Source organism: Equus asinus, chromosome 1, assembly GCF_041296235.1.
Source record: "Equus asinus isolate D_3611 breed Donkey chromosome 1, EquAss-T2T_v2, whole genome shotgun sequence".
Lineage (NCBI taxonomy): Eukaryota > Metazoa > Chordata > Mammalia > Perissodactyla > Equidae > Equus > Equus asinus.
In genome coordinates this window covers 165,524,282-165,550,472 of record NC_091790.1, presented here as the reverse complement: position 1 = coordinate 165,550,472, position 26,191 = coordinate 165,524,282, and the positions used below count along the sequence as shown (strand labels likewise).

The 26,191-nt window shown below is 38.8% G+C and overlaps 2 protein-coding genes across 14 annotated transcripts in view; one reads left to right on the top strand and one right to left on the bottom strand.

Moving 5' to 3' along the window:
• ANLN (anillin, actin binding protein) overlaps window positions 1–8,580 on the bottom strand; it is a 60,231-nt gene extending 51,651 nt beyond the window's left edge. For 5 of the 7 annotated variants that reach the window (XM_070511800.1, XM_070511814.1, XM_070511822.1 and 2 more), the window contains exons 1-2: window positions 8,347–8,535; window positions 1,977–2,130 (exon numbers count right to left, since the gene is read on the bottom strand). In XM_070511800.1, coding sequence (XP_070367901.1) covers window positions 1,977–2,130; window positions 8,347–8,364 — 172 coding nt within the window. In that variant the 5' untranslated portion in view covers window positions 8,365–8,535. Of the gene's footprint in view, window positions 1–1,976; window positions 2,131–8,346 lie in introns of all 7 variants that reach the window. The other 2 variants (XM_070511805.1, XM_070511793.1) reach the window with 1 other exon arrangement.
• MATCAP2 (microtubule associated tyrosine carboxypeptidase 2) overlaps window positions 8,317–26,191 on the top strand; it is a 59,921-nt gene continuing 42,046 nt past the window's right edge. For 2 of the 7 annotated variants that reach the window (XM_044764833.2, XM_070511846.1), the window contains exon 1: window positions 22,316–22,524. In XM_044764833.2, the coding sequence (XP_044620768.1) occupies window positions 22,500–22,524 (25 nt within the window). In that variant the 5' untranslated portion in view covers window positions 22,316–22,499. Of the gene's footprint in view, window positions 8,434–14,179; window positions 14,250–22,200; window positions 22,525–26,191 lie in introns of those variants that run through there. The other 5 variants (XM_070511875.1, XM_070511862.1, XM_014840728.3 and 2 more) reach the window with 5 other exon arrangements.

The following is a 26,191-nucleotide window of genomic DNA, read 5'->3' as shown; positions in this document are numbered from 1 at the left end:
TGGGATTTTAAAGATCATACAGCCCAATCACTTCATTTTTAGGTAAGAAAATCAAGCCCAGAGAAATTACGTTACTTGCCTAAAGTGACACAGCTAAGCTAAGAGTAGAAACCAGGCTTTCTGTTTTGAAAACAATCTTTCATGGACAATTAGCAAGGTAGAAGGGCACCTGGCCTGAGGTTTATTAAGCAAGGGGCAGGGAACCAAAAAAGTGACTGGATTATCTAGTCAAAACCAAACAAATTCATCAGCACAAGTATTTAACAACATTTCACAATTTTAAACTTCCTTGAACGCCTATAAAATAGATGTAAAAGTCCTAAAATAAAAAGGAGCTATCCAAACAGAAGGCATATTATTTCTACCCAAGAATGAGTTTTAATTTATCTCCTGGAAAATTAACATTTTAAAAAGCAAGAATGTAAATCCCACATGAGGTCAGTTTCATTGGCTATTGAACCAAGTGTTCTTGTTCTGACAGTGACCAAGGTGATATTAGTGGGAAGTCAGGATTGCCCTCATCAACATCAATCTAATTAAATAAATATCGTGAAATTTTCTAAGCTTCCATAACTTGTTTATGCATCTATTTTCCATGAAGTTATCTAATCTTTTTTTTGAAAGTATTTCTATTTTAACATGCAACACCACCTGGAAATACAGAATTCTTTAAATTTATGGTTCTCATATAAAACAGTAAACACCATTATTTAAGCAGCAAAACATAGTTCCAACCACTGGTCTTCAAGCACACACTACTCACTATTTCACTGTATGAACCTGTGTCACAGTGCAAACAGAAGATCCAGGACTGGGGCCAGGCCTCTATTTTCCTGGCTAAATATCAGATATATGTAATGTATTTCCCTCCCTCTCTTCAAAATGTACAAATATACAAAAATAAATTCTCGTTCTATGGATAGCTTCCAAAATAACTGGCAGCCAGCCCCATGCCCTCATCTCTGCTTTTTGGAATATTGGTTTTGCCTTCCGTAAGACTATTTTTATATATGTATTTTAAAGTTATAGTAAGAAAAAAGCATTATCTCCAGATGATTCCATACTCTCGGAAAAGAGTAAGGCAGCTGGCTGGGGATGCCAGGATTTAGGAAAACATAAGATAAGTTTCCAAGTGAGTTTGGGTTTGTCTGTGTGTATATGTTGCTTTTAGTTCAATTTCACCAGTTCTAGAGATTAACAGCCTATACTTTGAGCATAGCCCTAGAGAGTTCGTTCAGCAGACAGAGGATGAAATGGCTCATTAAATTTTAAGCATTTGCAAGCGGGTCTGCCTTTCGTTGCCCTGTTCGTGCCAGAGACACCACCTGAACTTGGTGATCAGCTATTCTAGCCACTGTTGGGGTAGATACACTCTACACTACAGCCAGTATAAGTGTTCATCTGCTCCTTTATTTTTCTTCCCTTAGGGGTTTTTAAGGATAACTTTGGATTGAGGAAAATAAAGTTCAAGCAATTAATTTGAAATATTTGTTAAAGTCTGCTACGGCCTAAACAGGTTCTAGGCCTAATATAATTATCCTGAAATAGACTAGAAGGCAGATCTTTTCTCTAGAGGCTATTATATTTGTCTCTCAAAGACTTTGGCTCTTCTACACACACAATGAAATATCTGGGGCTTATCACCTTTAAAAAATGCAAATTTGGGGGCCAGCCCCATGGCTGAGTAGTTAAGTTCATGCACTCCGCTTCAGTGACCCAGGGTTTGCTGGTTGGGATCCTGGACATGGACCTACACACCGCTTGTCAAGCCATGCTGAGGCTGTGGTGGCATCCCATACAGTGAACTAGAGTGACTTACAACTAGGATATACAACTATGTACTGGGGCTTTAAGGCGGGGAAAAAAAAAAAAGAAGAAGATTGGCAACAGATGTTAGTTCAGGGCCAATCTTCCTCACCAAAAAGCATACTTAAAAAAAAAAAATGCAAATTTTGCTTTTCCTCACAGTCTTTTACCTTCACCACCAGATGGGGGTTGCCGGTTACTTGCTTCCGAAAGCGGCTCTCTGGCTCGCTTAGCGTGAGTCATGGACCTTGGTGCAGCTGTGGGCCTCTCAGCCATTTTTCTCTGAAGATTCTCTCGCCTGGCACGGGTTCGTTCAAGCAGTTTCTACAAATACAATATTTAAAACACAAGTTTAGTTAAAGGTTCATAAAACTTCAGATATTTTCTAAAATCACCAATTGCCATGTGGGATAAGAGTCAAATACATTTCAAAAGTAAAATCTCAAGTAATTAAGCCAAGAGTCACCAAAGGAGCACCCCAACGTCAAATTACAGATGTAATAAGAACATCAAAGGAGGAATAAAATGTGTAAAGTTAGCTGCATAAGATTTTAAATGGCCACAAATATTTCTGCCTCCATCAAAAGGAAGAATCTATTTCCACACCCTTGAATTGGGCTGTCTTTATGACTTACTTTGACCAATAAAATGTGGAAGAAATGATACTGTGTGAGTTCCAACCCCAGGCCTCAAGAGGTCTTGGAGTTTCTACTCTCCCCTCTCAGAACACTGCCACCATGTAAAGAAGCCCAGGTTAAGCCTGCTAGAGACACATGGCCCAGCTGACAGCCAGCATCCACCACCAGACATGTTTAGACCACCCAGTCCCAGGTAATTTGCCAGATCACTGCAGACTCCTGCATGACCCCGGGGGAGATCAACAGAAGCACAGCCCAGATGAGCCCAACACAAATTGCCAACCAACTGAATCATGAGAAATAACATGGTCATTATTTCAAACACTATGGTGGGTAGAATAATGGTCCCCCAAAGATGCTCATGTCCTAATCCCCTGAACCTGTGAATATGTTACCCTACATGACAAAAAGGATTCTGCTGGTGTGATTAAATTAAGAGCCTTGAGATGGAGGGATTACCCTGGATTATCTGGACCAATGTAATCACAATGGGTTTATAAGAAAAAAGAGAGGGGCCAGCCCGGTGGCGCAGAGGTTAAGTTTAAGTTTGCACGTTCCGCTTCTCAGTGGCCCAGGGTTCGCCAGTTTGGATCCCAGGTGCGGACATGGCACCACTTGGCACGCCATGCTGTGGTAGGTGTCCCACGTATAAAGTAGAGGAAGACGGGCACAGATTAACACGGATTAACAGCTCAGGGCCAGGCTTCCTCAGCCAAAAGTGGAGGATTGGCAGTAGTTACCTCAGGGCTAATCTTCCTCAAAATAATTAATTAATTAATTAAAAACAATGCATTTAAAAAAAAAAGAGAGAGGCAGGAAAGTCAGAGTCAAAGATGTGACAATGGAAGCAGAGGTCAGAGTGATGTGATTGATGGCTTTGAAGATAGATGAAGGGGCCACAAGCCAAAAAATGCAGGTGGGCTCTAGAAGTTGGAAACGGTGAGGAAACAGATTCTTCCCTGAGCCTCCAGAAGGAACACAATCCTGCCAATACACCATCAGATTTCTGACCTACACAAGATAATAATATGTATGATTTTAAGCCACTAAATTTGTGGTAATTTATTACAGCAACAAAACTAATACAACCACTAAGGTTTGGGGTGGTGTTAAACAGCAAGAGGTAATCAACATAGTAGTCCCTTGTATCATAAGACACTTCCTAAGAGAAAAAGAAAAACCCTATTAACAGTCTTATGTTTTAATTAAATATCAACATAAAAGTTTTAAGTTGAAATCTTAGCCATTCCATAAAAGCATGAATACCCTTTTCTTATCCTGAATCAACTGATGTTCCTATTTGAATCAGTGTGGTAAAACAAACACAAGACCCTGTAAAACATTCATTGGAAGAAGGCACAACTTTCTAATTTAAAGCTCACTGAAAGAAATGACACCGAATCTAAATGCTATGTCACTGAAAGGGTAATTTATGAACCAAATGCCTTCCAAAACATAAGACCAGACCCTCACCCTTTAAATACAAGTCTTCAACAAACTCAAAAGTGATATTGTTACACACAAATTCAGATATGTCTGATAATTTCCCCCACGATAAAATACATGGCTCCCCAGATACAAAACTAGCCTAATTACATCCTTCACGGACATGCCCACATTCCATTCTGGTAGTTAGAATACTTGTGAGTCAGTCTATCTTCGGTTACTATAGGCAATGGGTCACAACTAAAGAATGCAGTTTTGCCATTCAAACATACACAAGTCTTCTATTGTCTACATTAGATCCAAATATTTCAAGATTAAGCAAAAAAAGTTTCCAAATCTATAAAATAAAACTAATAAGCACCAAAGATCATTAATTTAAAAGAAATGCTGTATCTAAAGTACATAAACTCAACAGCTCAATAAATGTAAGTCACCCTTTCTTATAATGGTGTATCAGAAATTTCAGAGTTCTTTTATTTATGAGGTACATTTCTTTAAGTATCACACCTACTTTTTCCAATAGTAGAGGCATAAAAAAACTACTGCATAATTGGGAAATAAGATGTTCCACACGGCTGAATCTAAGATAACTGAAGCTTATGGTCCCTAAGCAATTTCTGCCACACATACCTCAAATCATTTCTGACAGAAATTTTTCTAGGAAGTCTTACTGATTTCTCTGCCTTCTTAAATAGGGTAGACTCAATATAAATTAACGTATTATTTTCAACATGCTCTAGAAGCATTGTTTCTCAGGTCAAGGCAGAGATTTTCATTTAACTCTAGAAAATAAGAGAAACTCCATTCAAAACAATAAAGCATGTTCGTTTGTTTACTTATATCACAAGAAAAGAGGCTTTACAAAGTATTTTAATTGTGGCTTTTTCTCTTTTATGGTTCCTACATAGAAAGTTCTGACTTGGCACAACCAGCTCTGGGTTTCCCTATTCTAGTCTTGGACTGGGGTGACCATTGCCCATGAGCAGATTTTCAAACTAAGAGGCTAACATCAATCTTATGAATAATAAGTTTATGGTTTTAAATTCACCTAACAAGTACAATAACACTTACATAGCACTTACTATAAAGTACTTTTATGTCTGCATACACTAACTCATTTTCAAAACTTTATTTGGTAGGTTCTGTTTTTGCTACTGTTTTACAGATGAAGAAACTCAGGCACAGGTTAAATAACAAGCCACAGGTCACACAGCTAAGAAGTGGCAAGGCGAGATTCAAATCCAGGCTCCAGGGTCTGGGCTCTTAACCACTTTGCTATAAACTGTCTTTTGACTCAATCCAGTTTCTCTTTTTAAGAACTTATTGTCAGCAGAACTAACTTCATCCCATCAACATAACTTTTTTAATGCTATTAGCTCATATTAGATCATAATAATAAACATCTGCCTTAACTGCTTGTTCATCCATGAATCAAGATGGATTCTTTATTTCTGGTTGGTCCATGAAGAACATTAAAGACATTGCCTTGTGGACCCTGACTAGATCCTGATTCAAACAAACAGCAGAAATATGAGACACTCAGGGAAATCTGAACATTAACAGAATATTTGATCATTTTAAGGAACTGTTGCTAATTTTTTAGATGTGATAATGGCAATATGATTATGTTTTTTTAAAAAGTCCTTACTGTTTAGCGATAAATACTGAAGTTTATATGTATGAAATTATATGATGTCCAGAATTTGCTTCTAAATAATTCAGAGGGATTAGAGGGGGATGTAGTGAAACAATATGGCCATGTATTGCTGGGTGATAGATGCATGAAAGGTTTTTATACTTACATAATTTGAAATTTTCTATAATAAAGAAAAGAACAGGGGCTGGACCCATGGCTGAGTGGTTAAGTTCACGCACTCCACTTCGGCAGCCTGGGGTTTGCCAGTTTGGATTCTGGGTGGGGACCTACACATGGCTCATCAAGCCATGCTGTGGTGGCATCCCACACAGAAGAACTAGAATGACCTACAACTAGGATACACAACTATGTACTGGGGCTTTGAGGAGGAAAAAAAAAAAAAAGAGTAAGATTGGCAACAGATGTTAGCAGCTCAGGGCCAGTCTTCCTCACCAAAAAGCATACTTTAAAAAAAAGAAAGAAAAGAACATTGCAAAAATGTTCTAACAGTTACCATTGTTTGTAACATAATTTGCAGTGAATGGCTCTCTTCTACATTAATTCAGCAGAATGTTATTAGATGTGCTTGATGTTAGGGAAACATCTCTCTGAATAGTAAGGAACAGTCCTAACCTTGATGAAGCTCATCTTCTGCCAGAAAATAAGTTCAACAGGTAAAGGTAAATGAGATGAGCACTGCAAAAGGTGATCTCCCCTCTGGAGAAGGGAGATCAAACTGTGAGCTGGAGGTTAAATCAGAGTTTGCCAGGCAGAAGAGGCAGGGAGAGGAAGAGTATGCCAGACAGCACAGTGCCACAGGGAGGGGAACCAATGCACCACAGCCTTGTTTGAGGAAAAGGGAGTTTAGGATGGTCGTAGCCTTTCTGAACCAGAGTTACCAAGAGAATTAAGCCCTAATGCCCTGACATTAATGTAATGACTTAACCTCTCTCCTATGCTTGTAGGATGGTACAGTTATGAATCATCTTTGGGAAAATTAAGAAAAGTCTCTCAAATTATTTTCTTTGTTCTATGGTTCTGAGAAGGAACTCAGGTTGAGAAAGTCATTTTAACTGACTTTCAGTCCTTTTCAAACAAGGAACTCTACCAGTTTTCATTTCACTGTGCAAAAATGTTATGAATGCCATAATTAAGCACCTAATGGTTGGAACCAATTCAAATAGTTCACTCATTACCAATTAAGGAAAAGATGTCAAAGCTGTTTATTCCAACTGCAAGTGATCTAACTTTTCATAATATAAACCAGACATATTACATCTTATATATCTCTGAGCATACTCTAAAATGAAAGGTTTCTTTCAAATCAAAGTTTCTTTCAGCTGAGATTTGTACTAGCTTCAGAATGACGTTTTTAACAAAGCTATGACTGAAGTACAATTTTCAGCCAACTTTCAAAATGCTTTGTTCCTGTCAGTTACTTAGGAGAATCAAAGGGATATTTAGAACACATAGGGCTAATGTTTTAAGGAATCTTATTCTAAGTTACTAACATAAAATAATATTCCCTTTAACATCAATGTAAGTGCACAATATATGGTGCATGACTAGCTCTATTCTTTAAGCTAATATAAAAATGTCCTGGATTTTTCTGTTCAAATCTTTAAAAGTAAGGTAAACAAACTGATGTATTTTCCTCCACAATGACTGAGAGTTTGAAACAAAAATAAATCCTGTTGTGTTTGAATACAACTCCAATTGTTGAAACTCTTAACATCTTAGACTTAACTTATGGAATTGTAATGACATCCCCCAAAAAGAAATATTACTACTCTACATATCATTTAAATTTTTAATCTAGCGTAGAGACATTTTTAGGCCCACTTTGCAACAACTCAAAAAATAGCAGTTTAAAATTTGCACAACCACCTAAAGAAAGAGGAACTATCTTGGAAGAAAGGGAGTGGACAACTGGCAACACGAAACTCCTGAATATGTCAACATACATTCTCAACGAGAAGTCAAAGCTAGAGAAATAATGGACACAACAACAATGTAATTAATCCATATTCACTTTCCAAAGAACAAAAGATGAGTTAAATATTGCTGTAATGTTATGCTCCATAAACAAACAAAAAAGGTTTGTCTTTACTCTGGTTTTTTAAATCGTAGGCTAACAATTCTGGTTTGTACATATTCGACTAGCAGTGTTTCCTTTCGATTACAGTGCCAATCCCTGGTCATTCTTCACGAGTGAGCTGAGCAATGGAATTTGAAGGACCTATTGACTTGACAGGAACGGATGCAAAGGTTTCAGGCACGGGCTTATTTTAACGTTTTGTTGCGATTTCGTGAACAGCACCCTTAAATGCATAGCTCCTCTGGGAGCCGCATGAACCCGGCAAATCACACTCCCTTCCACTTCCAGGCGGCGGATGCACACCCATCACTGAGTCATGGAGCACCCGACCCCACCCTGCAAGTTATCTCCGCTTTGACTCCCAGCGGGGCCTGTTCTGTCAGGCCCCAACTTCCCTCTCGGGGGGACAGGGCTCCACTCCAGAGGGGCATTATAACAACAGGGGCTGACAGGTTTTTCACTACTGTTTTTTAAGACAGACTCAAAACTTTCCTCCGAGAGCTTCATCCGCGGGGCAAGAACAGGAAACCACAGCAGCCCCGCACCCGCAGCACAGGCAGCATCCGCGGCCCCTTCCCCGCTTCCCGGGCCGACCCCGGCACGCACACTCTGCGCACGCGCACGCACGCGCCCTCCGCCCGGTGGGCCCCGAGGTTGACAGGTGGGAAGGGAGGGTGAGGGCCGAGAGGGTCATGGCTGGCTGCGCCCGCAAGCTTTCTCACCTCCGTAAACGGGTCCATCGCCCCGGGGTTCGCGTGTCGATTGCGAGACGACGGAAACGGTGGTTCAAATTCAGAAAAAGAAAAGAAGTGAGTCTTGGCTGAGTGTGTCACTTGGAGAAAACAAGGAGTCCGGGACGAGAGAACTATCCCAACCTTCTCTCTTCCCCTCAGCCTCCAGTGTCGGACTCGGCCTCCAGCGGCCGTTCAAATTTGAATTTCAGCGCCCGGAGCCGCGCGCATGCGCTTGGGGCGGGGCGGGGGCGGGCCTCTCCCAGCCCCGGCTCTCGGTCACGTGGCCTCGCTGGGGCCCGGAGGTTCCCTTGGGTGGACTTGCCTCTTCTCCGTCACATCCTAGCCCAGGCGGCCGGGATGAGGCGGGAGTTCGGCGCTCCCCGGACTTCAACCGCCTCTGGGCCCGAAGCCCCACCCCCAACGCTGGCTCACCCCACCCTGTTTAAGCCGATCGCTTCACACCCGCTGTGTTGGGGCGTTCCCGCCCTCCATTCCTAAATGTAGGATTAAGAGCCCCTGAGTTTGAAATCCCTCTGGCCCTTTGGCCTTGACTGCTTTTTCTTCGCCCGCCCCTGCTTCACCCTAAGGGGGACTACAGGCTTGGTCATCATAAGGGGCACGTCTGGTGGGCCGCCAACACTTGGGGCTATACCAGTGGCCCACCTAGGGCGCTGGAGGCCTTTCTCGTTGGGAAAATAAGGCTAACGTTAATAGACTGTTTCTGAAGAGTTTATTCACAAAACTCCTGTCGTGCTTCTTATTTTAAATCCCATTCAACTGCATACAGTGTTAGAGTGGAAGGGTTCTGAGAAGCCATCCACTTTAATCCTTCCTTTTACAGCTGACAGAAGGGAGACCCTGAGACATTAACTGGTCCAGGAGAAATGAAAATCTCATTCTTAGCTCATGGTCCGCCTTCCACCGCTAGCTCAAGCTGTGTCACATGAGTATTCTCCATAGATTACTCAGAATTGTAGAATACGTTGCATAGTTACTGTATCAGATTCATTTCTTATTTAGCAAGTCTGTGCTGGAGCTTGTTGTAAGGACTTGTTCTTCCGAAAAGTCACACTGTGTAGATTAGAGAGTGATTGCCTAACGGCTGAACAAACCAAAACTATTCCTCCCAAGTAAGATGTTTCAGTATGTTTAATAACGTTGCCATCTTAGCAGTCAGTAAACATGGCAAAGAGTATTTCACCAATAATAGCTCTAGTTTGAATTTTGATGCTATAGGCTGTAATGAAAAGAATTCTGAGTGTCGGGTAGGAAGAAATTACATGGCGTCTTGGCTCCACCTGGACTGTGTGACTTTAAGGTTTAGGCAAATCATTTAACCATTTTTTAAACTTTTGGGGAGAGTCATGGACTCCTTTGAAAATACAATTAAAGCTGACCCTCTACCTAGAAAAATACCCATTCAATCATAACCTATTTAACATAGGATTTCATGAAGTTCCTGGTCACAAGGTGAACCTCTGATTTGGTCTCCTTGGATTTTAGTTTACTCACCTGTAAAACAGGAATAATCAACTGCCCTGCCTTCCTCAGAGGTGTTGGGAGGAGCCGATGAAAAATTGAGAGAGCTCCAGAAGCATTCTGTAATAAGTACTAAGGCACTATCCAAGTGTTTGGTGTATCGAATTATTAATATTTAACTCAAAATATGCTACTTGTGAACCAAAGAGAAAAGACACTTGAATTTTTTTCAAGTACTGCACCAGAAAGAGGTATGTGTGTTGGGGAGGAGGGGAGGTATGTTTTAAACAACACTGGAAAGTGAGTCATTAGAAATTTATGGATCCTTGTGCCTTCCAGCTTTGGCCTCTGTGAGCCTTAGATCTCTATAACTAGATTCTAGTCAAGGCTGACAGATAAATAAAGCACATAGCACAACATATCTACTCAAAACATTTAGTTTATGTTTCTTCACATATGTCTTTATTCTTTATGCTGATAATGATGTTGATAGCAACCACCACAACAATAACTACAATTTGTTAAACACCTACTATGTGCCACAAACTGTGCTAGATACTCAAGTCTACTCTCCTAGAGTACTGCACTTGTCTCCTAACATGTCTCCTTATTTCCATTCTTACCCTGGGTAGTTCATTCTTCAGTTTATAAGTTAGAATTACTTTTCTCCTTTTAAACATTGTGTTATAAAATGTTTCCAGTTTACAGAAAAAGTAGTGAATAAAACAGATAACCATGTACCAACCACCTAGCTTAAAAAATATATGGTCTTTATACGAAGTCTCCTGTGTGTCCTTCCTTAATACCATTCACCTTCCACTCTCCAGGGGTAAAACTATCCTGATTTTGATGTTTATCATTCTCATGAAATGTATGTACTTTTGTTACATCTACATATATATCCGTAACAATATAGTATTTCATGTAAATTTTATTTTCACTATACATATCTTTTTGCAATTGTTTTTTATTTTGCTCAAAATTCTCTTTATGAGATTCATCCTAATAGATATAGCTGCATTTCATTCATTTTCACTGCTGTATTCTGTTGTATAAATATACTTGTAATTTATGTGTCTATTATCCTATTAATGAACATTTAGCTCATTTCCAGTTTTCCATTCCAAAGATCGCATGATGTCATGAATATTTTTATGTCTGCTTATATACATGCAAAACTTTCTCTAGAGTAATATACCTGGGAATTAGAGGATAATTTCAACAAATATATTTCAATATTATTGCCAGATGTTAAAGATCAACTGCTCTTCAAATTGATTGTAACAATTTATACTTCAATAAGCAGTATATGAGCATGCCTGCTACTTCAGTGCTCCCTAATACTGGATACTTTTTAGATTTTGCCATTCTTGTGTGTATGCATTTCTCCTGTTACTCATAAAAGTGAACATTATTTCAGGGGGCCGGCCCGGTGGCCAAGTGGTTAAGTTTGCGCACTCCGCTTCAACGGCTCAGGGTTTCACCAACTCAAATCCTGGGCGCGGACATGGCACCGCTCATCAAGCCATGCTGAGATGGCATCCCATATGCCACAACTAAAAAAAAATACACAATTATGTACCAGGGGACTTTGGGAGAAAAAGGAAAAAAATAAATAAAATCTTAAAAAAAAAGAACATTATTTCATATGTTTTTGGCCTTTCAGTTTTCCTTTTTTGTGAATTTCAACTCCATATCTTTGCCCATTTTTCTACATGGTTATTTGTCTTTCTCGTATTGGCTTTCTGTTGATTGTTCACTATTTTCCAGGAAAACAACCCTTTGTTGGTTTTATGACTTGCAAATATCTTTACCTAGTTTGTGGTTTGTCTTTTCACTTTAGGATGTCTTGGATGTACAGAAATATTTAATGTTAATGTAATTAAACATATGTATATTTTCCTTTAGGGTTTGTGCCTTTTTTGTCTCAAGAAATCCTGCCCTACCCTGAGGTTATAAAGATGTTCCCTCATATTTTCTTTGAAATATTTTAAAGTGTGGGTTTTCATGGTTTTCTCTTTAAATTATCTGGACTGATTTTGTTTTTCATACGGACAACCAAATGTCTTAGCAGCAGTTATTCAATTGTCCTTCCTTTCCCCACTGACCTGTAAAGCCACTTTTGTAATAGCTCAACTTTTCATGTATGTGTAGGTCTATTTGGGAGCTCTTTATCCCATTCCACTGGTCTATTTGTCTATTCCTCTCCAAATATTGAACTGTCTTAATTATAAGTGTTGATATCTGGTAGGGAAAATTAAAAATTGACTTGGCCCCCCTTGTTCTTCCATATAAATTTTAGGGTCAGATTGTCAAGTTCCACAAAGGAAAAAAAAGTCCTCTTAAGATTTTTAAATTTTTTTTGGAGGAAGATTAGCCTTGACCTAACATCCGCTGCCAATCCTCCTCTTTTTTCTTTTTTTTTTTTTTTGTTTTTTTGCTGAGGAAGAGTGGCCCTGAGCTAACATCCATGCCCACCTTCCCATACTTTATATGTGGGACACCTGCCACACCATGGCTTGATAAGTGGTTTGTAGGTTCATATCCAGGATCCAAACGAGCGAACCCCAGCCTGCTGAAGCAGGCATGCAAACTTAACCACTATACCACCAGCTGGCCCCGCTCTTGAGATTTTTAATTGGAATAATACTAAATTTATCACATAATTTGGAGAAAATTCACATCTTTGTGATATCAAGCCTTTCCATTTATGAACATGGTATATCTTCATTAATTTAGGCGTACTTTAATATCTTCCAAAAATGTTTATAATGTACTATTATAGTGTATAATGTGTTGGTAATGTTCTTGTAAAGATCTTTAAACTCTTTAATTTATTCCTATGTATCTTTCTTGTTGTTGTTGTTGTTTTTATAAATGGTATCTTTTTAATTATATTTTAAAAACTATCTATTACTGGTACAATATCTAAGAACTTGGTTATTACAAACCAACTGAACTATCTGATTAGTTTTAGTAATTTATTAATAGAAAGGGATCTTTTTAAAATGTCAATTATGCTGCGTCAATTCCCTCTTCAGAGCCAGTTTATGTCTTCTGTTGCAATTACAATAGTATCCAGATTCTTTATCACTTCTACAAGACCTTACATGATTTGGACCACGCTTGTTTTCTCCTAATATCCTAATATTCTCTAACTATCACAGTACTCTCTTTTTTCTTTCACTAGGCTCCAGCTTCAAGGCCTTTTTTCATTAAAAAAAGTCATCAAAAAATGCTAAATTCCTTCTGCCTCAAAAACTTTCCACCACCTGGACACTCTTCCTCTAGATCTATGCATGTCTGACTCCTCATTAGTTGAGTCTAAGCTCAAATGTGCTACCTCCTCAAAGAACACTTCTTCAATCAGGTGGCCACACCCCCCTCTCTGCCCTGCAATCACTTTCCATCCTATTACTCTGATTTATTTTCTTCTTTGCATTCACCACCTATACAGAATTATTTTAGTTAAAAATTTATGTTTATTACCTACCTCTCCTACTAGAGTGTAAGCTGTGGAATGGCAGGGACTTGTCTTGTTTATAGATGAACCCAGCACCTTCTGGGCACCCAAGTTCAGTAGATATTTGTTGAATGAAAGAATGTAAGATAACTATTATTCCTGTTTTAGAAATGTGGAAACTGAGATACAAAGAGGCTAAGTGAATGGCCCAAGACCACCACCTAATAATTTGAACTAGATCTGCCTGACTTCAAATCCTAGTCTTTTTATGCTCTTGACATTTTATTTATTTTGATCACCAAAGACACAGTAATGATGTAAATGTGTCCTTGAGCTATATCTAAAGTACTGAATAAAGAGCATCCATGTTTTTCTCTTGGAACTGCTTTCTTAAAAAAAAAAATTTTAACTATTAAGTTAGGAAAGAAAATAAATGTATGCTATATTCACATGATTATTAGCAACACAGTTTGGCCTAAATGATGTTAACATTCTAAAAGTCATCAAAAGTGTCTTCCCTAGTTATTTAAATAAAAAACACAACCTCCCAATTTATTTAGGTGAAGACCACAGCTTCTTCATTTAAGAATAGAATCAAGGCTCTGAAACAGAGATAACTAGAGATTAAAGGTGGCCCTGGGAAATCAGTAGTATTTGTTCCTTCTAAGATCTTTCCTTTTCAACAAAGGAAATAGTAATTATATTTTTTGCAGATAAAATTATTGGAGGGCTGAAAAATACAAAAATTTGAAAATAATTACTTCAATAAGGACACTCCAGATGTTACATATTTACAGTTAATTTTTCAAAATACATCCACACACATTCTTATTTCATTCACAAAATAATACAATGATGTAAATATTCTTACTTTTACAGGGAGCGAAAAGGCCAAGATCTAACCATAAGGAAGTGACAAGAAGGATTGAAGTCAAGTTCTCTGCTTCAGGTTATCTGGCTGAAGGGCCACTTCTTTTACACATTTATTATAATGAAGAATAAGAACCATCAAAGGATATTATATACATGTTACTGAAAAGGCTATTTCATTGGTTACAAGCTTTGCTATTAATGTTCCCCAGGCATATTTCCTTTATTCAATAGGCTATTCTCAAAATTTATACAGCTTTGATCTCCTTTTTACCTTCTCAAATGGTTAATAAGGGTGTTAAGGGAATTCATATTTAAAGAACCACAGTAAATCCTTTCATAAAGAAGAATTCTTTTATGTACTTATCACACTATAATTTACATATTGATAAATTTACTTTTCCATACCTAGATTTCTTAAAGCTATATTCACAGAACCTATTTTTTAATTTTTTAGCAGTCTCATATTAAAGAAAAGTAGCTCTTAAAATTATTACAAAATAGCAGAAGCAGTGTTTCTTAAACATCAAAGCCTCTTTATTGAACATCAATAAAATCTTCTCCCTAAATTTGATACAGGAAGGTTCATTGTGCTCCATTGATGTCTGTCAGGAACTTCTTTATCTTCCAAACACTTCAAAAATTTCTCCTCACATACTACTTCCAGACCATAATTCTTCTACTCTCTCATTAATCCTTCAAATTTTGGCGTTCATGACACGCACTTTCACTCTCCTCTTCCTTGCTTCTCACAGTCTGACACCATCCCAGTCTTTGTCAGCACTATTCATGCCTGGCATGTAATAAGCCCTCAAGAAATATTCGCTCATGAATTCTCAGTGACCATAGTCTCCTATACCCTGACCTCAGCATTCCTCAAACCTTCCAACTATGCTGACCTCCTCCTCTCTTCGACTCATCTGCCACATGTATGGCCACATTTGGACGCTAACCAACACTTGGAAGTGCTCCACCTCTAAGATTTCAAACCCCAAAACTGGCCTCCTGATTGTAATCTTGAATCCTTATCTCTTCTCCACTGCTGCTCACTTCTACTGAACCTGCAAGCCCCAAGCCCTAACCTTCAGTCCATTTTCCTTTCCTAACTTTTGGTCAAGTTAAAAATGTTATAGCTCATGCTTTGTACCTAGGCCCACGTATTAGCCCTGATCTCCCACCTTGCACTTTTCTATGAGGCCACATGCTGAGTAGTTCAATCTATTCTGAAAAAGAGGCCAAGAAAAAAGAGGTGAAGAAAATTAATTAGTTAATTAAGACCTGACAGGGATCACCTAATTCAACCCCTTGAAATAGTAGATGAGGAAACAAGAAGACTGTGACTAGTCTAAGATTTCCAGAAGCTGTCATTGGCCCTTCCCAGGTGTCCCCCCTAAACACTGCCCAGCCTCCATTATGCCTCACTTGCTCCCATAACCAGCCAGACCCCAAGGGAAACCATTTAAATGCCATTCTCCTTGGCCCCTTGTTCTTCTTGCTGCCTTTAACATGCCAATCTCTACACTTGATCTTAGCCAAAAGGCCGAGAAGTGATAACGTGCCAATCTCTAACCTTCTACTTTTTCTGTTTTTCCTGGCTTGCTGAGCATTGAGACAATTCCATTTCAAATTCATCCCACCTAACTGGACCTTTAATGTTGCTCAGAATCTTTTCATTCTTATCCAGTTGAATCCTTATCAAATTTCTCTATCAATTTCCCAACCCGCCCCTTTACTCTGCAAATGACTTTACCACCCACTTTGCTTAGTGGAAAGCTGTCAAAGAACAGAACTCAATTCACTTGCTGTTCCCTGAACATAGCCTGCTCTTTGCTACTTCCATGGCTTTCTCACCCTGATCCTACTACCAGAATGCCCTACCAACACCTTTGGATATCTAAATATGAATACAGCTGAATATCATGTCTTGCAAGATTTCCCATCTAGTCCATAGTGAAGTCATTTTCCACCTTAGTACTCAGTTTGCACCACTTTATTTTGATACGATTTTAGACAAAGAAAAGTTGCAAAAGTTTTAAACACATACACATAGAGAGAAAAAAGTAGAACAGAGAATTCCAGGATGCCCTTCAACCAGATTCCAAATGTATTAACATTTTACTACATTCGCTTTCTCTCTTTCTCTGTGTGTATACACACACACACACATGTACATATACATACATATACATATATTTACATGTTTACATACATATTCTGAAGGATTTAGGGGAAAGAGGCATCATGTCTGTAAACTACTCTTAGTTCAGAAAAAAAGCCATACACACACACACACACACACTACACATATAAATGTAGTTATAGCTATATAGTTATGGATATATTACTCTCTCTATATGTGTTGGCTCATCTTCCTCTGCCCCACAACTAAATGACTGAGAACTCTAAGTTCTACCCTGAGCACTCTTGTCTACACACACACGCTCCCTAGGTGATCTCACAGTCCCAATGACTTAAAATACCATCCATATACTGATGGCTCCCAAATTTATTTCTTGTAGCATGATCTCTTCCCTGAGCTCCAAACTCTAATATCCAACCACCTATTTGAAATCTTGACTTGGCCATCTAACTGGCATATTAAACATAGTCAAAATAGAACTTCCCCACTAAAACTGTTCTTCCCCAATCTTCTCCATTTCCATAGATGGCACCACTATGGACCTAGTTATTTAAGCTAAAAATGAAGTGGTCATGTTCAATTCCTTCTTCCTCTCCTCCTCCTCTGTCCAATAGCCCACTTACTGATCAACTCGGCCTCCTAACATATCCTCCGCCTTCTACTTCTCTCCCTCTCTACAGCTTCCATTCCACTCTAAGCCATCATCACCCTCACTTGGCCCACTGTGAGAGTCTCCTGTCTGGATTCCCTGCTTCTACTCTCACCCTCTTATCCATTGTCCTCAGAGCAGTCAATGCAATCTTTTACAAAAATAAGCCATATATGTCACTGCCCTGTTTAAAATCCACCAGTGGCTTCTGATTGCAAAGTCCAGATTTTTTTCCCTGGCCCTTGCCTACCTTTGAGATCTCCTCTCTTACTGCTTTTCCCCAGCTCACTGGACTGCAACCATGGTGAACTTCATGTACCCCTAGGATCATGTCAAGATCATTCCCATCTAAGGGCTTTTGCCTTTGCAATTCCCTCTATCTAGTATTCTTGTCCCCCCAAATTTCCCACGGCTGACTTTTTCTTATCCTTCAAGTATGAGCTCTAAAGTCACTTCCTCAAAGAGGTCTTAGCTGACCCCCTTACTCCAAGTCACCATCTAGCATACTTCTCTGATTTACTGTACTTCATAGCATCTATCTGTATCTGAAATTACACCATTTGTTAACATGATTGTTGTTTGTTTTTCCCAATATAACATACATTTCAAGAGAACAGGGACTCTGTATGATTTACTCATTGCCACATCCCTGATGTATGTGTTTAAGGACTGGTCGATGTATGTACATCATGTTTGCATATGTATGTATGTACTGTCAGTAAGTTCTTTGAGGGTAGGTATCATGTCTTTATCTTCATCTTTGCCTTGTATACAGTAGGAAGTTAATAAATATCTCTAGAAGGAGTAAATTAATGCACATCTTGGTTTCTTCAAAATATAATTAAGATGGGCAATTTTTTTTAAATCTGATTAAAAAATATTCTTCCTCCCCGAGTCACATGCAATAAAACATCCTATCAAAAAAAAAATCAGTGTTTCCCAGGATTTTTGTGCGGTTTTGACTATTTTCATTGAGGTGAAAAGGCAGAGGCAGTTTCACAAAGCATTCTTTTGTTTGGCTTGCACTTAATGCTTTTCATTCTTTTGAAAAAGATGTACTGAAAAAATTCCATTCTCCCAATACAGACATTCTGAAAGCATTCAGACTTCACTGAAATTTTTTTGGAAAGCCACGGAATCAACTATTCCCTGGATTTTCTTTTCTTTTATGAGTCAAGGAACATTGCTTACAGCTTGCCCTGAGGCTTCTGTTAATGCTTGTTAGAATCTGGGATGTTGCAACTGGAGTTGCTATGTTCTTTTCTAACAGTGGGCTGCATATTAATTTTCCTCAATTCATATATTTTCTATAACATAGAATGTTATAAATTGTTTCCAATAGAACAGGAAGGAAAGTCAGAAGTATTTTCTAGAACCTTTTCTTCTCCTATTCTTTTAAACTCTCATATGAAATTTAAAAGTAAATAAATTATTTTAATGTTTGAATTCTTTTTTAGTTACTAAGATAACTTCTCCTTAAAGAGATTAAACTTTTTCTCAGTTTCAAGCATAATGGATATACTTGATCTGCTCTCAACAAAATGAACTTTTGCTGTAGAAAGTGAAATATAGTATTTACCTCTCCACTAGCAATACTTATGAGCAACCTTCACCAGTCTTCAGTCTTCACCATCTCTCTCTTCCTCTCTCTTGGCATTTACTACCCAATTCATCCATTCAAGGTAAATGATCAAATATGTTCTAAGTCTTTAAAAAGGAGGATGTTGATATTTTATTCTAAAAAAAAAATCCTCTCTTATTACACATTTGTTTCAACTGACATTTTTTATCCTGAAACTCCATTGACTATGAATATTTTGCCATGTGGCATTTACATGGAATATACAGATTAACATATGAGTTAATTAAACAAATGTTACTGATAAAATAAGAAAAATATGAGTTCTTTAACCATAACATAAAAATCTCACCATACATAAAAGAAGAATATTTCTATCAAAATACCTATTTTTCTATCATTTTTATATCTAAAATTAAATAGAAATCATCTTTAAAGATTTTCAGAACTCATAATGATCCACAATACAATGGTGGTATGGATCATAAAAATAACTATCAAAGCAAAATGAAGTATAAGGTTGCAGTAGGATATCTACTATGGCATTCTTGGCTATTATTGGAAAACTTTAGTAAAACTTTTAAAAGAGGGGGGTGGCGCATCCTTAAAGATAAACATAAATTATTAAAAGCAGTTTTTATAAATTCTTAACTTTATTTTGCAATCACGGTTTTGAAAATGGAGTAGTAACTGATAATCACATCAATTCTTTTCACTTGATATTAATGGTTTATATAGAAACAGGTATAAAGGAAAGTTTCTCAGAAAGACAGAATTGTTCATTGTTCTGGCAGACATGTAAAAACAATGCTGACTCAAAAGCAGCCAAGTGGACAGCTGCAGATGCTGTACCCAATGGAAATACTAAGCAGGCGTAGCACGAATCAATAATTAACAAAGCAGATGCACAAAGCTTGATGAGGATGAATAATTGCATAGGCGGGAACAGTAAAAGGAGCTTTAACAGTACCAGTTTTGTATGAAATTAAACTCCTTGTTTTCATGAATTCGTTAGCAAGAGTACTTCAATGCCTAATAGTACATGAAGAATATGTTAAAAATGCTTTGATTAAATTGATGTGCACCTTTATGTAGTACTTATCACTAAAGATATTTAGAAATCAAAATGATCCACAAGAAATATTGGTAGGGTGAACATAAAAATGATTTTAAAAGTAAAGAATGAAATAATATTCTAGGTGGGCTAGTACAGAGGCATCAAATTGTTTATTTTTAGAATTCTTACGTTTAATGAAATTAATGAAATGAAGTTTAAAGAAATGAAGAGGGAGGTATATCTTTAGTGCATATCATTTTCTAACTTGTATTGTGTGTGTGTGTGTGTGTGTATGCAATGTGAGTCTATATATATATATACATAAAAGCTTTGCTACAAGTCAGTAAATTTCTTGAGGGTATTGTGTCTTTTACATATTCTAAAAGCACTAAGCCCAGTGCCTTGTATATAAATAAATACCTGTGGAATGAATGAAATAATACCTATTGGTTTATTCAAAATATAATGAAAATGGACAATCTGATTAAGCATGCTTTAGTAAAAGCATTCAGAGTCAATTCTTTAAACAGATGCTGAACATATGCTTGGAAACATCTTTTAGGAGTCTTTATGTTTTTTGAGAAATATAGTTCTTAAACTGCAGTGACTTTAAAAACTAGAAATTTACAGGGGTTATAGGTGCCTTTCTAGCAAACTCGGAAAGCAGATTTCAGAGTTTTAGGTAGATAAGGATGCTAGGTATATAAAGTTCATTTACAGCCTTTTTCCCAAGGACATAAGTTGCAAAAATAACTCTTGTGAATGCAAAGGATTCATTGCTCATTACTGTATCAAGTGCTTATCTTCACCTGAAGATTTCTTCTTTATCTACAAGCCCATTTTATATCGTTCCGTTTTCTTTGAGTTGTCATTGCAAATGAATACTTTCTATTGTCTACTTATTCATTAATTTTACAAATAATTGATTGAGTCCCTGCTGTGTGCCAGGCACTATTTTACATGCTGGGAGTATAGCAGCGAATAAACAAAATCACTGCCCATGTGGAAATTTTATTCTAGGGATGGAGACAGACCATAATCAAGATAAATCAGTAAGATATATAATAAATTAGATAATGTTAAGTGCTAAGGAAAAAAATAAAGCAGAGAAAGGGGATAGAAAATCTGAGAAAGGAGTGGAACTTTAAACTGAGCGGTAAGGAAAGGCCTCACTGAGAAGTGACGTTTGGATTAAGTCCTGAAAGAGGTGAAGGAGCTAGTCCTGTGGACATCTCGGGAAAGAGCATTCCAGGCAGGGGAACTCCCAAGTCGCAAAGGCCAAGAGGTGAAACAGTGCTTGGCACAGTTGAGGGATATCAAGGAGGCCAGTGTATCTGGAGGATTCCAAGGGGGAGAGTTGTGGGAGATGAGATCAATGAGTGAAGGAGGCTAGGTCATAAAGGACCTCATAGGTAAGAAAGGAAGCCATTGAAGTGTTTTTCACAAAAGAGTGACATTACCAGATTTTTAACAGAATCATGCAGGCCACTGAGTTTTGAGAATAAAGTGAAGAGGGCAAGGGTGAAAATACAGAGATCATTTAGGAGACTGTAACTATAATCCAGACTAAAGATGGTGGTGGCTTGAACCAGAATGGTGGCAGTGGTGACAGTGAGAAGTGGCTGGATTCTGGATATACTTTGAAGATAGTATTCACAGGACTTTCTGACAGAATAGGATGTTGTTATCCACTATTTGTGACACAGTTAAATTTCCACTGTTCCCTCCTAATTGATGAAAAAGATACAAACTCTCACACGTTCTCTGTCGTTTTCAGAGTACGATGTTCCTGACATAACTTCAACTTTTCTTTTGTTCCCGAGTTTGAAAACACATCCCAATTATTTGTGTCCTATCTCAACCTTGAGGAAGGGTAAAGAAAAAAGGTGGCTCTGAAAATTGGCAGTGCTAACACTATCTTATGAGCTCCTCCTAGATTGTAAGCTCCGCGAGACTTATTTCCCTTGTTATGTACTCAAGGCCGGTCTCAGAACCTTGCACACATGAGGCTCTCAAAAAATTTGTTGAATGGTATAGTTTCTACGTTTCCCATAGAATAATAAACCGAAAAACAACATTCAGCCCCTATCAATTGCACAATCATAAATTAAAAGTTGTATTTTAGTACAGTACTAAGCATACTATGCTGGGGTATTAAGCATACTATGCTGGGGTACTCAACTGGTCAATGTATTTGAGCTTCGTCAAATAATGAAGGTACTCAGTTTGACCAATTCAATCTAAAATTGTTTTAGCTTTTTCGCAGCTTGTAAATCAACTGAAGGGCGGAGGAGACCGGCTTTGCAGTTCGCGGCTGGGGCTGAGTGTAATGTCACACCATCCTTCTCTCGTGAAATTACCACGATATTAAGCCCTCTTGAACAGCGCACAAACGCCTTTGGGGATAATCAGTCAAAATGCGTATATGCGTATATACCACTGGCCAGAGACCCAAATCTGTCCCGGGGCCCAGCCCACAGGTATGAGCAGTCGCTGTGCGCGACGGGAGTTGTAGTTCCCCTTTTTCCTCTCTCCCGGCGAACCTGGCCGCTGTCGCGCGAGCGCCCCAAGCGGCGCGCAGGCTCCGTGAAGCGACGCGTACGCGGTCGGCGAGGAGCGTTTCCTAGCAACGGGGGAGCGGTAACGTCACGGCGGCGGGTTTTGAGCGCAGCTGCGCACCGTAGGGCCGTCCGGTGTACCTTCCAGCGCCTGCCAGTTGGAGGGGGCGGGCCTCTCAGCGCTGTGTCCGCAGGTCTTCGTCCGTCCTTACCCACCTTATCCTGCCCCAGGTCGCCGAGAGCAATCTCTCGCCGCGACCCCTCCTTTGAGGCCCAGGCCAGAGGTAGAGGCGACCCGGCTGGCCCTCGCCCTCCGCGTCCGTGGAGCCCGCCGCCCGGCGGGACGATGCTGGAGTCCATTCGCGTGACGGGTGAGTGCCGGGGAACGCTGGCCCCGGGGCTGGCGGGGCGGCAGTGTGCGCCCGGCCGCTTGCGGCGGATGTGGGGCGGGTCGGCATCCCGACCGCCCGGAGGCCGAGGTAACGGTAGGAGGTGTGCTCCGCGGGCGCTCAGCGCGGCGCCCCAAAAGTGCGGGGCGCGCTGGAGGTGCTCAGGGAGCAGAGAGAACAGTCCCTTTTCCTTTTGTCGCTTATTCTCAGTAAGCACGTGCTGTGGAATCTAGTGAAGTAAATTATGATAGATGCCTGGCCCTACAAATGTACAATCTAAATATTGTTCAGCTCTATTCCAAAGTATATTAGGTATGTAATTAGGCATTGTAGTGTACTAGGATCTGATTTTCTAGAATGTTCAGAAAAATCAGAGCTAAGCGAAAATATCTCTCCATATCTATACTGTGTTTGTATGTACACTTTTATTATTTAGTCAATGAGAACCCTTTGAGGTGATGATAGCAATGTCACTTTATAGTATGTATTCTACCAAGCGTAAGAAATGGGTGTTTTAGACCTCAGGTCAGAAAGCTTACTTGCCTTTTGTTATTTTTTGAAAATAACTATGGATATTAACCATTTAAAAATTATCTTACATGATATTAGAATAATTCCTAGGCCATTTTTCCTGGCATTTGATTCCGTATCACATTTCTGCAAGACAGGGTTTGTGGTAGTCCAGGACAAACCATTGACTTAGAACAACGAAGAACAGCAGAGGAACAGAAATGCCTAATCCTCAAACTACTGTCAAAATAAGGCCAGAATTTTTTACTTTCAGGCATTGCAGTACCTAATAGATCATTTTTCTGTGAACTTTTTAATTGTAGAACTAAATTCTTTTCCAATGAAAATATTTAGGGTCTTAATTTTATACTGTTCTATTTCATGTTCCATGTTATAAGACGTGGAGCTGATTTTGTGCAATCATGACATTGCTGTGATTTTTCTCATTGTTATTTATGTTGACAGGAAGCATAGACAATTACAGGATCTAAGATCTAGGAGGCAACTTAAATTGACAGTAGATTTTTTAAAACTGTGATTTGAGAGGCCCACCCTGTGGCAGGTAGTGGTTGGGTTCCCATGCTCGGCTTCTGCGGCCCTGGGTTCACAGGACCCCTGCATGGACCTAGCACCACTCCTCAAGACACGCTGGGGCGGCATCCCACATGAAATAGAGGAAGATTAGCACAGATAACTCAGGACCAATGTTCCTCACACACACACACACACAAAGTGATTTGATATAGATGCTCTTCCATCTTAAAATGCAATGAAAATGTTGAAAGTTACTTTAAAAATACCATACTTTCTTTTTATCTTGGAGCAGGGTCTCTCAACCTTGGTACTACTAACATTGAATTAATGGTTAATTCTTTGTTTTGGAGGATTGTCCTGTGCATTGTAGAAGGTTTAGCAGCATTCCTGGCCTCTGTCCACTGGATGCCAGTAGCAAACTACCCTGCTTCTCCCCAGTCTTGACGACCAAAAATGTCTCCAGGCATTGTCATATGTCCCCTGTAGAGCAAAATAACGCCCTCAGCCCCCCATTTGAGAACCACTGCCTTGGAGAAAAATGTAGATTCTGTTAAAGTGAATGTTATTAGATAACTGTTTAGAAATAACATCGATTAATTTCCCCAAAGCATAGCAATCGTGGTAGACAGATTATGATTATGGTAATCATAGTATTAGAAAGTGGATATTCTGACCAACTAGCCAGCAATACAAAGTTGATCTCCTGTTTTTCAGTACGCAGAGTTGGAAATTTGAGGAGAGAGACTTTATAAATTAGTAGACTCACTCCTCTTACCTCGACTCCGTTCCTGTAATTTGATGACAATACACTGATCAGTCCAACTCTGCACATTGTGTACCTTGAGATAGATAATTTGGCAGTGAATTTCTATTCAGTAAAAATTCAGATAACCATTTGGGACAATTCAAGCCTCAAATTTACAGCCACTTGAAAAGTAACTGACCAAGTTGTTTTTCTAAAAAATAGTTTCTCCATTTCTTTTATATAGTGCTTGACTTGTTAAAACTATAATTCTAGAACCCCGTGCCCAGCATATCACTGACATATCGGAAAGCCCAATTTGGACAGCCAGAAACTTTATGAAGAGAGTTTAGCTGAAAACATGCCCTCCTGGGGCCGGCCTGGTGGCACAGCGGTTAAGTGCACACATTCCCCTTCGGCAGCCCTGGGTTCGCTGGTTTGGATCCCGGGTGCAGACATGGCACTGCTTGGCAAGCCATGCTGTGGCAGGCATCCCACATATAAAGTAGAGGAAGATGGGCACGGATGTTAGCTCAGGGCCAGTCTTCCTCAGCAAAAAGAGGAGGATTGGCAGCAGTTAGCTCAGGGCTAATCTTCCTCAAAAAAAAAAAAAAATGCCCTCTTCTCCATTGCTATCCCCTTACTTTCTATTGATATCTAAGAAGCCCATGTGCTCCTGATTAGCTGAAGGACTTGATTATTCGTGGGGAGAGTACTGATGGAAATGTGTTCTTTTTTTCTTCAGCTTTAAAATCGTTATAAATGTAGAGCAGACTGGTTGTTTTTTATTTTAGGACTGAAGCAATTACTTAAGTGTTTCTGAAATCACTTCCTATATCTTTCCAATCTTTGACTTATTAGTTATGATTTAATATAAGCTAAATATAGTGTCCTGGTGGAACTGCTGATTGGAGGAGTAAATAAGAAAGATGTGTATGCTGTATGTGCTGTTTGAAATGCAATCAAATCAGAAAAGATTTCTCTGTGTTCTCACAGCTTTTTAAAGATAGTTTAATTTATTATACTAAAGCCACTAAAATGTTGATTCTAGAATGTAGAATTATCTACTTAATGTTAAGTTTACCTTGGAAATAAAAATTTAATGATTCCGAATATTTTCCCATTTATGTCATTCCATGGAGTATTTCTATAGGAGCTGAATATAATATTGAATATAGTAATGATGCTGATAGTCAACACAGGCTGCTTTACTAGAGGCCAGCACTGTTCTCAGCGCTTCACATATATTAAATTTTTTGTTCCTCACACAAATACTCTGAGGTATGTAGTGTTACTATCCCATTTTACAGATAAGGGAACTACAGCATAAAGAAATTAAGTTATTTGGTCAAGGTCACAGCTACTAATAAACAGCCAAGATTCAGATCGGAGGAACTTCATTCCAAAGCCCATGTTCTCAACCACTAGGAAAGTCAGAACACTGTTATGATGACTATATGCAGTTTTAAGCCACAAAATTCAACGTGAATATCTCATTTAATATCAACGGTACATTATCTGATAGTTTACTCAAGGTGTTTTTTGAGTTTTTATCACAGGCAAGTCTGTAAATAACTTTTGCCTGGAAAGATCATATTTTACTTGACTATAAAATTGTCTTCAAAATAGGAAAGAAGACACCTAGCTCATTCAGTGAGTAACAAAATGCTGTCAGAAGCCATGTAATATAAGATTTGTTAAGGTGCAACTTCTTACTGCCTGTGTTTTATATGTGATATAAGAAGTGATTATGCGTCATCTGGAAATGAAGCTCCATTGTAGCAAAAGTGAAATTTTAAAGATACGGGAGACAAACGTCTTCTTAAGGCCTGTGTTTGGCCATATGAGTTGAATACAGTTAGG